Below are 11306 nucleotides of genomic sequence, written 5' to 3' on the forward strand. Positions count from 1 at the left end.
GTCACGCGCCACCCATGAACGCGACAGAGCATAGCGCGACCAACACCGAACAACAATCCATTCTTTCTACCGCTGTTAACGGCGACAATGTTGTCAATGGTGCACGCGATCCCTAACTTAATTACTTATCTCCAGCTGACTTGAAAATGTAACACAAATTCTGTAGACCTGAAACTTGACCGAATGATTTCAGACTCTAATAATCCTTCTCTAAAGTCTGAAATCCTCGACACGCTCTCAACTTGTGTAGAAATTTCGACTCCGCTTGATCCAGGTTAGTTCTTTTTCTATTCTTTGTTTTCTTTGTTCTTATCAGAACAGCTTCCATCCCCATTCATCCCCCGAGCGGAACACCAAGACCAATAGAAGGCCAGTTGTTGGATGATGTAAAGATGGCAGAGGAGACAATAGTTGATGATTTGGATCAAGTCCCGACAACTAATGGCGTCAACGGCGTGCACACCACTGACGCCGATGGAGATGTCCACATGGACCGGACCCCCCCTACTACTGAACGGTCACTCCAATGGCACACCACGTCATTCACCACCAGCTCATGTGGACTCTGCTGGCCCACCAACATCGCGTGCTACTTCCAACTTCGATTCTCCTCAGCAGCGCTCTGACCCCATCGATGATGATAATGAAGCCAGACCACCTCCAGCCAAGCGGGCGCGTAAATATTCAGACGCCGATCAAGCATCCATTGCCAATGTAAGCATTGTTCTCGTTGTGCACCATACAGGCGTGTTAATCCCTTTCTTTTCCTCGACCCTGAAGACTGGCTCTCCCCCTCCTATTACAGCGTCCTCTGTGCAAACAAATAGTGACACTGTTGTGTCAAGTCCAATCCCAGTGCCCATACCTACGGGTAGCGGCATATCGACCCTCAGCCCAGTGCAACACAGATTTTGTCTGTCGACGGTACGCTCGCTTAAGAAGCTTAAGGATGCTGCCGCGTTTGTGCATCCCGTGGACCCCGTCGCTCTTAATATTCCTCATTACCCGAGCATAATCAAGACCCCGATGGACTTCAGCACCATTGAGCGCAAGCTCATGGCGTCTAATCCCGCCAAGCCGGAGACTAGTCCCAACATTCCACGCTATTACAGCGCTGAGGAGTTCGTCTCCGACGTGCGATTAGTGTTTAGTAATTGCATCACGTTCAATGGCCCGGACCATGTGATTGCTCAGGCAGGCAAACACGTCGAGGCTGTCTTTGATAAGCAGATCAAGCAGCTTCCACCTCCAGCCGAGGTATGCCACCTTTTAATGAATGCTGCGTGCGCGACTCATTATTACAGCCGAAGCCTCCTGTTGTCAAGAAAGTTGCCACACCTCCTCCTCCACCAGCTCCCCCCAAGAAAGCCGCGACAGCACCTGTTCGTCGTCCTTCAACCTCGGTTCCTGTCATTCGACGCAACGAGGCCGAACAGGCATCTGCACGGCCGAAACGTGAAATTCATCCACCTCCTCCGAAAGACCTACCATATGCCGACTGTGCCGAAAAAGATGCGCAGGGTTAAGGTACCAAAGGACGATGGCACATGGAGAGCAGCTCAAATATTGCGGGAGGATCCTAAGTGATCTTCAACGAAAGCAACATCAAACAATCGCTGCTCCATTTTATGAGCCTGTCGGTATGTCCAAAGTCAATTTCGTACCTTGCGATGAGTTTACTCATGAAATCCTACAGATGCTGTAAAGCTTGATATTCCGACATATTATAAAGTCATCAAGAAGCCCATGGATATGTCCACCATGCGGAAGAAGCTTGAGGCCGGGGAGTATCCCAATGCCTCAAAGTTCTTTGATGACTTTAAGCTCATGATTCGCAACTGTTTCTTGTTCAACCCCGCTGGGACACCTGTCAATCAGGCAGGGATTGAATTGCAGCGGTTGTTTGACTGAGAAGTGGAAGAATCTGCCGCCCCTTCGGGATGCAAGTGATGATGAAGAGGAGGAGTACGAGGATGAGGAGTCGGAGGAAGAACGTAATCGTGGGTGGATCTCACATACCCAGTATGTTCATCCGCTAATGTATCTTATATACACAGGCAGGATCGCCAATATGGAGGCTCAAATCGAGTCGATGCGCGGTAATCTCATGGCTCTGAAGGCCAAGCCAGCTAAGGAGAAGAAGAAAAAGGAGAAGAAAGAGAAGGCTCCTGTTGCTTCCACCTCAAAGGCCGCTACTTCGCGCGCCCCGAAGCAGCACCTGCGACCAACGGAAGCAAGCGTAAGACCACGACGAAGAAGCCTATGGCCGAGGACGATGCGCTATCCTTCGAGCAGAAGAAGGACTTGAGTGAGGCCATTACCAGTCTCGATGGGGTGAAACTTGAGAAGGTCATTCAAATCATTCATGAGGGCGTTCCCGAAATTCGTGATGTAAGTCGATTGGGATATATGTACTAGTCATATTGATAAACAACTCAAGCAGAGTACCGAGGAGATTGAACTTGAGATTGACATACTACCACCGCATGTTCTCACAAAGTTGTACAACTTTGTGCTTCGGCCTCTGCGGCAGCCAACGCAGAAACGGAATCGGACTGGCAAGGGCACGGGTACTGGTGGCCTTAAACGGAAGAGCATGGACGAGACTGCTGAAGCTGAGAAGATCCGCAAGTTGGAGGAACGGATGCGGCTCTTCGATGATAACAACTTTGCCACACCCAACGCTACACCTGCAATAGCTCATCAGCATGATAGCGATCATTCATCGGACTCTTCTTCAGACGACAGCTCGGGCAGCGAGTCGGAGTAATTCGTCTTCCTTGCCTTGTGATGTCGCTTATCGTATCTGGTCGACATTTTCTTGCGCGACTTCGTCGGGTTGTTGGTAGATTTTCTTCACCCCCCCGCTTATTGTTTTCCTTTAATTGCGACTGTCCTCTTGATCTTTATAACCTCCAGAACTTGTGCTACTCTTCATCTCCTCGCTCTCTCGCAAGCAAACGTACATACATACAACACCAAAATTAAAGAACAGCAATGTAGTTAGTTAATTCTAGTCGTGACTGATGGTCGTCACAATTGTAGACCATGCCTGCTCGATACCCTTGAATTCGATACCTTGACTTCGTTTGATTGATGACGTCCGACTTTGGCGGATCTGAAGTGCTTTGCTGGCTAGGCTCGAAACCTTCGCCGATGACCGAAGCTCATTCGATACCGCTGTGAATGGCCGCCAATCTCAATGACCTCTCTCGAGCTCGCCCACGCACTCGCTTGGACCCTGCAGCTGCTGATACCAAGCTAATTGGCCGAAGCAATTAGTACTAGGTGGCTTACATGTCTGTTGCAGAACACTGAATGGAAGGTTCGACCTGGTGATTTCATTCCCGTCAAAGTTCCAAACTAACTTCTTCCTATTGTCACACATTTAGAGCCATACCAGTGTTTGCAGTTGCACCGGCACTTCCAGTGCTTCAAACGTTTGCGAGCTCTATCTCATCCCCGTGTTGGAAATGCCAGTGCAACCTACGGTGAAACGGGGCAAGAGAATGTGATGGGCGGCAGGAATGTAGTTATCTGGCCCATCAGCAGCGGTCAGCATCCGACGTTCAAAGCTCAATGATCATCGAGCAGTGTCTTAAACCAGCTGCCAGGCCCTGGAGAAGTTCATCGTGAATCCAGAGTGGACATTTCCGGATGTTCTCCAACTTACTCGGAGCACGCGGGGTCAATGATGCTAAAGCGCTAACGTACTACGGCATCAGAATTTTAGGCATACATCGTTTTTCCGCCGCCATGCGGGCACCTGTTTTTGATCGCCTGATATCTTTTCCAGAGTATCTTTTACTCTATAAGTACCTGGAGTTGTTGACTTTAGGCCCCTCTACCAGCGCACACTGCCATGTTTCTGAGGACGTTCGTCCGAGTTGGAATTGCCTTGTTAGCCGGTGTGCGCATAACTTGTGCTGTCTCTGTTAATCTCGACACTACAGAAGCAGGGCTCATCAATGTTCAATTTAAGGCCAATGCATCTGGGATTCGCTATGTCAAGAATTCAGGAATCTGCGAGACGACTCCAAATGTTACGCAAATTTCAGGTTACATTGACGTTGGGACAAACATGTCTATGGTATGTCTCCGTGCATCATGCTCTAGATACAAACTGACTTCAAATACAGTGGTTCTGGTTCTTCGAGTCTAGAAACTCGCCTGAAACAGCCCCATTCACTCTATGGTGGGTTGTCTGGAAGCTGGATCACCTAAGTACCTGAGTCTGGGCACACCTCTGACCTGCTGTCGCAGGTTGAATGGCGGCCCTGGATGTTCTTCTATAATCGGATTATTCCAAGGTTGATTGATTTGATATTGCTTTTTAATCTGCTCCTCATTTTCCACAGAGAACGGGCCGTGCTTAGTGCATGCCGACCGTAATTCGACCACCCTTAACTCCTACAGGTATCTCAGGATCATAGACGTTTTCATTGCTAAACTGACGCGGGTACCTTCAGCTGGAATAATCTTAGTAATAGTGTGTAGCACGTAATTTCCCAATTATATCGCAAGAGTTGACTTCCTCACCCAGTGATTTACATCGACCAGCCAATCGGGACCGGATTCTCTTATGGTTTTAATATAGTAAACAGCACGGATGCCGCTGCACCTTATGTATGGACTGCATTCCAGGTTTTATTTGAAAGCCAGCTATTTTCGAAATATGCCAGTCGAGAGTCAGTCGTTTAGCTCCTTAACTCGGTTGCATGAACGATTGCTTATGTCGTGCCCAGATTCATTTTTGCTGCAGAAAGCTACGGCGGTCACTATGGTCCCAGTTTTGTGACCTACTTCGAAGAGCAAAACGCTTTAATTGCTGGTGGAGCTATCGATGTCGTTCCGATTTTTGTTAGCGCTCTGATGATCAACAAGTATGTCGATTTCGTGGTTTATGCGCGTTGAAAGGCGTTGAATGAACATTTACAGTGGATGGTTTGATCCGCTCACTCAGATGATCGCGTGGCTGAACTTTGCGACCTATGCTCCAGGCTATGGACAACTCCAGCCAGATGAAGTACTCAAGAACATGTCAGATGCCCTTTATGGTTCTAATGGTTGCATAGCACAAGAGAAAGCCTGTTACGCCGCTGGAAATTCCACCAGCTCAAACAAGATTTGCCAAGATGCTGATGATTACTGCGTGAGTGACATATAAGTAGTATCTCTAGGGGCGTCGCCTAACTCATTCAGATTGATAATCTTTACTACCCTGCTGTAGAGGGCTACGACCAAAATGATTTACGTCAAAATTCATCTGCTTTATTCCTCCCTGAATATTATGTGGATTATTTACGCGAGAAGCATGTCATGAAGAAGATTGGTGCTGAGGTCAAATATGAGGAATGCGCAAACGCACCCATGAAGCAGTTTGCAAAGACAGGCGATGTAAAAAACATTCTAACTGTTTTTCCTCGAGTGTTAAATGTACGATCCTGTTAAAGGATGCTAGGACTTGGCTGCCCCAGCTTTCGGCTTTGGCCAACTCTGGGATGAAGATTTTGATTTGGGTGCGTGCCTCAGCGTCTACTTCATTGTTTGATACCTAATTTACTGGGAAGGCTGGAGACGCTGATATCAAGTGCGATTTCTTGCTGTAATAATATCTCGTGTGATCTTGACGCTTCTCGATGGCTTTAGCTGCAACTGGCTTGGGGTAGGCTGACACCTCTTTTGTTTCCAACATCGCTGAACTATACCGTTTAAAGGTTCATGCATCAGTCCTAGCAATGGATTGGTATGGCAATGAGACACTCCATAACACCCCATTCACCAACATGACGATCAACGGCACGCCTGTTGCGGCCGTGCAGAATGTTGATAACTTTTCCTTTGCGTAAGCGGTTTTCTTTTAACTTCTTTTCAAGATATATTTCTCTCATTACTTTGTCTTTTAGACGGGTGTATGCTGCTGGACACCTATTGGTTAGTTGACTCGTCTCAGAATGACGATATCCGCTGATGCCACTTGTGTTATTATCAGCCTGCTTTCCAGCCCCAAACAGCACTGGAGATTTTCTCGCAGGTTATTCGGAAGGAACAACTTCATTCCGTCTAAAGAGTTAACTCAAGTAGCACACATTGTGCTGACGTGTTCTCAGTCACTATCTTTGAATTACAGTTCCTCGGCACCGCGTCTGGTCATGTGGATGCCACCTATGTTCATCAGAATGTATATATGTCGTTCCATTGGATCCTGGCGCTTGATCCAACCTTGCTCTTGCTGGAGTTGTGCTCGAGTCTCGCTGCTCACTGAACTCAAGCCCACATCATTCATGCAGCGTGGTCTCACTCACCAGATGCAGAGTACTGCATACAAGTGGTACACGTTACTGCAACGATTATCGGACGTGTCAACTGGCCAGTAAACTTGTATTCGCCAAGCGCACCAGTGTTCACATTTTACACAAATCGCATTTGTCTTGTGACGTAAAAAAAGAAATGCCATTGCGAACTTGACTTGACAATCGTCTAACTCGTAGCGGTGCCTTAGTATGATACATCAACTATATGAGTCAAGGAACCCATGTGTGCTCCCGGATTGAAGACATTAGGCGACAGGTCATCACATGGGGGTCTCTAGTCACCACATGAGCTATGGGTTTCCATCTCCAGCGAGCTCCTCAGGAAGTGGCTGGAAAAGCACCCAAAGCGAGGAACCTCTAACACTGAGCGGAGTGGCCAGACTCTCCGATGGTTTATCTCTAAACTCCAATCCAAGAAGCACAGTAGTAGGAATACCGGCTCGCACAGCAGAAAAAGATGCACCATGCAGAGAGAGGTGCTGATGCTGGAGATATCTTGGTTTCCTTCTGGGAGCAGCGACTAAGCGATATCCACAGAGGTGGGGATAGCGGAGTATCATCGAGGCTACTTCACGGAATAGTTTCGAGACCAACCCGAAGGGGATGAGTTCAGAGGAATGGAGATGAAGGGCAATCTCTTTCCAAAGCTCAGGAGGCAGTGGTGGACATGTGATATTGGGTGGCACATCATCACTGCCATCACCTCCCTGAGATAACGATTCCTCCGTCATGAAACGATTGTAATGGCAAATTTCCACCGAGCGCTCAAAGAGTGCGGGGTCGATGCGAAAGCCAAGACGAGCGAGAGCAGTGATCCCTGGTGTAGAAGGTGAATCTGCGTAGAATGATGGTAAAAACTGGAGGGCGCTTGTATGGCTGAATGTCATCGTGTGTGCATCTTTGACGACTTTGACGAGTGCACAATGGTAGACGGAAAATGCAATTCCAAAGTAATCACCAAGATTATCCGTCTGCTCCATGATTGCATTGATCAGGCGTGACACAGAGGCCTGTAGGCATCGCTCATCGTCTAGATGTGATGCAATGCAAACGACAGTGTCTTCGCGAACCCATGTGAACTCTTTTCGGCTCAGCTTGGGATGGCAAACGTGCATGATATTGTCGAATATCGGAGGAACAAATGCAATGTTGGCCATGAAGAAAGCGATTGACCATTGGTCGTCCGTGAGTTGATTGTGATCAGATACGAGCTCAATATCGTAGATATCCTTGCCAATGACTGGGTCAATCATGCACTGCCCAACCATGACCTCTAGTAATGAGACCCGAATATGCTCGTCTGGAGTCGGGAAGTCATTAATGGCGAGCAGGTTACTCAAAGCCACATGAGACCCAGTGCACATCAAAGATTGGTACGTCGCGAGGTCAGAATTGTCGACAGTTGGCGGTGTTGGCCTCTTGTACTTGTGCTTAGGGGGGCATTGTGATGCACAAGCTAGGTGGCCATAATGATCTTTGGAGATGTATTGGATAAAAGCCCTATCGTCTGGCAGGCATTCCAAGGAAAAAAAGGGCATCCCATTTATGTGGAATATACTGCAATCAAGATCGATTTCGTAGACCCACTCGATCATGATGTCAGTTTCTGGCCGCAGCCTGGAGGGGGGCAAGAGATCTTCACCACCTTCTATCAATACTGGAAAATGCGAAGGGCTTTCCAAACCGTCTAGGATTTCTCCCAACTCCTGCCGATAGGTCGTGATAGCATTGGGGTGCCGCACAGACTGAAGTGCCTGTACACCAAGCCCATCTGGATAGCTATCATGATGGTGGTATCGAGCGAAATAAAGGTTCCGATAACGGAGCACGTAGTACCCGCGAGTTCCCATGCCTGCAGGTAGATCAAAGAACAAAGAGACCCAAAAAATGATAGTCTCAAGCGTCAACTTGTGTTGAGCACTGATCAGTGCAGCAGAATAAAAATATTTGAGCTTGAAATCAACACGATCTTTAAGTTGGATTCAAGTCACAGGATTATGTAAGTACAAGTGATTGCCGCAGTGCGGCTGGTCTTGAAAGTCTAGATCTGTGTATACTGGTCTAGTACCATGGAAGATTTCTTTGGTGCATTGATATGTAGTATATTCCTCTATTTTGTCCTGCGAAAATAGCATCCGAGTCTGTGTGCATGGTACCTTGCAGATAAAGAGCTGTATTGAAACAAAAGATAGTTGGAGTGCAAAGTGTTGGCTGCATTGTAACTGAGTCAAGGCTGTCGTCCGCTTAACTGTTACGCCAAAAGGCAGTGATACTGAAAGCTTGTGTTTCAGTATCGCGGACAGTATTTATGTAGATTATGGGAACTCTAGTAAGCCAGCGTGCTTACATGCATGCAGCGGAAATTGGAACTCTCACATGGTAGGTGCTGAAAGTGAACGTAAAAACTCAAGTTGTATTGGATGTGTCATGATTGCGATAAATATCGAGTACAGCTAAGCTGTGGGCACAGTGAGGCCTTGAGGGGTTGGCTATTGTTGAAAGCTATAGTATGTAACTTGATGTAAGATGAAGCAGAAATTGAAACTGGCAGGCGACGAACGGCGTGAATGTTCAAACGTTCATGAGCGGATGCGAGGCCCGGCGGGCTGCGTAGAGTATCGAATGCGTACGGTCCTGTCACCCCTGTGGTTGAAGAATTGTCGGAAAAAACTACATAGCACTGGTGCTTGAAGCTTGAAATATTAGACTGCCCGGAAAACAATTAAGGTTAATCGCCCGGAGAAGTTTGAAGAATCCAATACAACACATTGGGAATTCACGTGGACCACATTGACCCAACATATATGAAGAAGTTGGCCAGGAAGTGTTGAGCAGGAAGGGGCCTGAAAAGAAAGCAGAAGTGCTGTCATCGGCCAGCGGGAAAAGCGCATAAGAGAAGTAATGAATTTGGATTCCGGAGAGTGATATTTTCAGGACAGACTGGAGTGTGGATTTTGTGGGTGTAAGAATGATGAAAGTGGTAACAGTCTCCGGTCACGAAACACTGACGGTTCAGGGCCGCCTGCGGTTGAGCAGCTGGCAATAAGGCTGACACCGGCAAGATCAGGTGGGCGGCGAAGTTCAAGTGGTTACGTCCCGATTGCCAAGCGAGTGAAGAGTGAATGCCGGTGCTTCCGCGGAACCAAAAACTCCGTCCTTACATTTCGCAGATGCCCAATAGTTGAGCAACATGACACATAATTAGCATAGTAAATGACAGGGATGCACGTATGTACTCTATCTCCGTTTCGATCCAGAACCTTGCTTCCACTGCTGCCAGCCTGATCTTGCTTGTGGAGCAGCAGGCGGGGGAACTGCAGCCTTTAGACTGGTTGATGTAAGTGGGGCGGCTACTACCGGAGGCGCGGGTTGGGAGAACGTCGGCACAGGAGCAAAACTCTGATCTCGTCTCCTAGAATCTGAGACAAGCGCAGCAGGTCCCCAGCCGCCTGTTGTGGGAGGGAGGGGAGGTGGCCCACTGGGCGGAGGCATGCAGGGAGGGGGAGGTACGCTAGGTGGACGCACATTTGCTGGCGGTAATGGAGGCCGACCACGTAGAGGGGGCGCATTCATAGGAGTAACTGGGGGAGGTGGCGGGGCTACATTGGGTGGCGGAGGTGGTGGCACTGCAGTGTTGTTGGGAGGGGGCGGGGTAACTGACTGAGAGCTGCCGACGTCAAGAGATGTCCAGCCACCGGTGCGAAATGTTGGTGTAGCTGCGCTGCGAGAAGCTGGGGGCGGACTAACCACTGGCAGTGGTGGGGATGGAAATGGGGCGGAAAGCGTAGAGGCATTGGAATCCAAGGACGCCCCACCTGACCGCTTGAAACTAGTCGCAGGTTCAACTGGTGCTGAAACGGTTGCCCAGCCAGCTTTCTTGAAGCTGCTTGATTGTGCCTCAGAGGGAAGTGGCACCTCTGCAGTAGCAGGTGTCTGTGCAGGAGGCGCGAAAGTTGATGTAGTTGTAGGTTTTGCCATCTTTATCCCAGCAGCCTTGGCAATTTTGCGAAGCTCTTTTTCTTCTCGCTTGCGCTCTTTCTCCTTACGTTTGTCGACATCTTCTTGGGTGGTCATACGTGTGTTAGCTTGCATATCCCGGAGGCGCGCCTTGTGGTGATGCGCGTACGAGTTTGTATGTTCATCATACTGTGCGACATTCTGGAATTGCTTCTCACAAAGCGAACAGTAGAACGCTTTGAGAGTATCTGAAATTTCCGACTTGAGTGCAGCCCGACGGGCGGCGTCGTCCTGGAACAATATCAGTATGCTCTGCAACAGTTAGTATGGTTTGGGCTCGCCTCTCGTGCTTTTCGTTGATATTCGGTTTCTTTTCGTTGTCGCTCAGAGTCCAACTTGCGCCTTTCAGCAACTGTTGTCTCGATCATTCGAAAATCTTGAGTCGTCTTTCCTAGACCAGTCAAATCATTTTTCACATGAAATGGTATAGGATCGACTCGCGCTGCAGCAGAAGGATTAGTCATGTAGTTCCCGACAGGAATGATGAAACCTACCGTCTGCCGATAGTCCCAACGGCTGACCCTCTGACCAACCGAGTTTTGCGAGCATTTCAAAGCCCTTGTTGGTGCTTTTGATCTTGGTCTCGACAGTGATAACCTCCCTTTCTGGACGGCGGACATATTCGTCATATTTTTCAATGTCCATTGTATCAGGGGTGGGCGATGGGGACCTTGAGACTAGCGAGACGCCGTCGTCGTCGTCATCATCGACATCTTGGTGAGAGCGCTGGGATGGATGTATGGGAGGGCAGTAGGGGTGTTTTATTCGTGCCAGAAAATATGGCAGAGTACCTTCATGGAATTAATTTGGTTTTGCACAGATTGTGCTTGTTCTTGAGTGTCTGTATCAGGTCGAGACATGGGAATTGCATTCCAGCGAGCTATGCTCTGGGCAGACATGGTGAGTAGAGAAGAGATGCGACAGCCTGAAAACAGTGAACTTGGATGATGGGCCAAAAATAAAATGCACCAACCG

At 48.5% G+C, this 11306-nt stretch overlaps 4 protein-coding genes across 4 annotated transcripts; 2 read left to right on the plus strand and 2 right to left on the minus strand.

Moving 5' to 3' along the window:
- Positions 1–480: 480 nt before the first annotated feature.
- On the plus strand, positions 481–3086 carry BJ212DRAFT_1315087 (Bromodomain-containing protein; the record flags this gene model as incomplete). Its single annotated transcript, XM_041334143.1, has 8 exons — positions 481–1257; positions 1305–1500; positions 1521–1640; positions 1697–1869; positions 1913–2000; positions 2058–2239; positions 2260–2391; positions 2441–3086. 8 exons carry the CDS (start codon positions 481–483, stop codon positions 2768–2770), a joined length of 1998 nt encoding a protein of 665 aa, XP_041198860.1. The 3' UTR covers positions 2771–3086.
- Positions 3087–3862: 776 nt separating this feature from the next.
- On the plus strand, positions 3863–6067 carry BJ212DRAFT_1475006 (Alpha/Beta hydrolase protein; the record flags this gene model as incomplete). Its single annotated transcript, XM_041339179.1, has 15 exons — positions 3863–4090; positions 4140–4195; positions 4264–4310; positions 4359–4416; positions 4470–4489; positions 4544–4688; positions 4746–4883; positions 4939–5152; positions 5203–5397; positions 5454–5519; positions 5571–5590; positions 5650–5665; positions 5718–5845; positions 5907–5934; positions 5993–6067. The coding sequence occupies 15 exons, from the start codon at positions 3863–3865 to the stop codon at positions 6065–6067; spliced, it is 1434 nt and encodes a 477-aa protein (XP_041198861.1).
- Positions 6068–6370: 303 nt separating this feature from the next.
- BJ212DRAFT_1315112 (uncharacterized protein) lies at positions 6371–8266 on the minus strand. Its single transcript, XM_041334144.1, has one exon. It carries the CDS (start codon positions 8162–8164, stop codon positions 6605–6607), a length of 1560 nt encoding a protein of 519 aa, XP_041198862.1. The 5' UTR covers positions 8165–8266; the 3' UTR covers positions 6371–6604.
- A 1042-nt stretch (positions 8267–9308) lies between these two features.
- On the minus strand, positions 9309–11285 carry BJ212DRAFT_286376 (uncharacterized protein). The gene is made up of 3 exons (XM_041342827.1): positions 10826–11285; positions 10613–10773; positions 9309–10562 (listed from the first exon to the last, which is right to left on the minus strand). The coding sequence occupies exons 1-3, from the start codon at positions 10974–10976 to the stop codon at positions 9552–9554; spliced, it is 1323 nt and encodes a 440-aa protein (XP_041198863.1). The 5' UTR covers positions 10977–11285; the 3' UTR covers positions 9309–9551.
- Positions 11286–11306: the final 21 nt, after the last annotated feature.

This window comes from Suillus subaureus, assembly GCF_016647635.1.
Source record: "Suillus subaureus strain MN1 chromosome Unknown BJ212scaffold_2, whole genome shotgun sequence".
NCBI lineage: Eukaryota > Fungi > Basidiomycota > Agaricomycetes > Boletales > Suillaceae > Suillus > Suillus subaureus.

Excerpts from the sequence above, each read along its gene's own strand:
- BJ212DRAFT_1315112 (XM_041334144.1), bottom strand. The coding sequence starts at position 8,164 with ATGGGAACTCGCGGGTACTACGTGCTCCGTTATCGGAACCTTTATTTC.
- BJ212DRAFT_286376 (XM_041342827.1), bottom strand. The coding sequence starts at position 10,976 with ATGGACATTGAAAAATATGACGAATATGTCCGCCGTCCAGAAAGGGAG. Across the intron at positions 10,774-10,825 it reads GTTGGGACTATCGGCAGACG|CGCGAGTCGATCCTATACCA; the intron begins GTAGGTTTCATC and ends CTTCTGCTGCAG. Across the intron at positions 10,563-10,612 it reads ATCAACGAAAAGCACGAGAG|GACGACGCCGCCCGTCGGGC; the intron begins GCGAGCCCAAAC and ends ATATTGTTCCAG.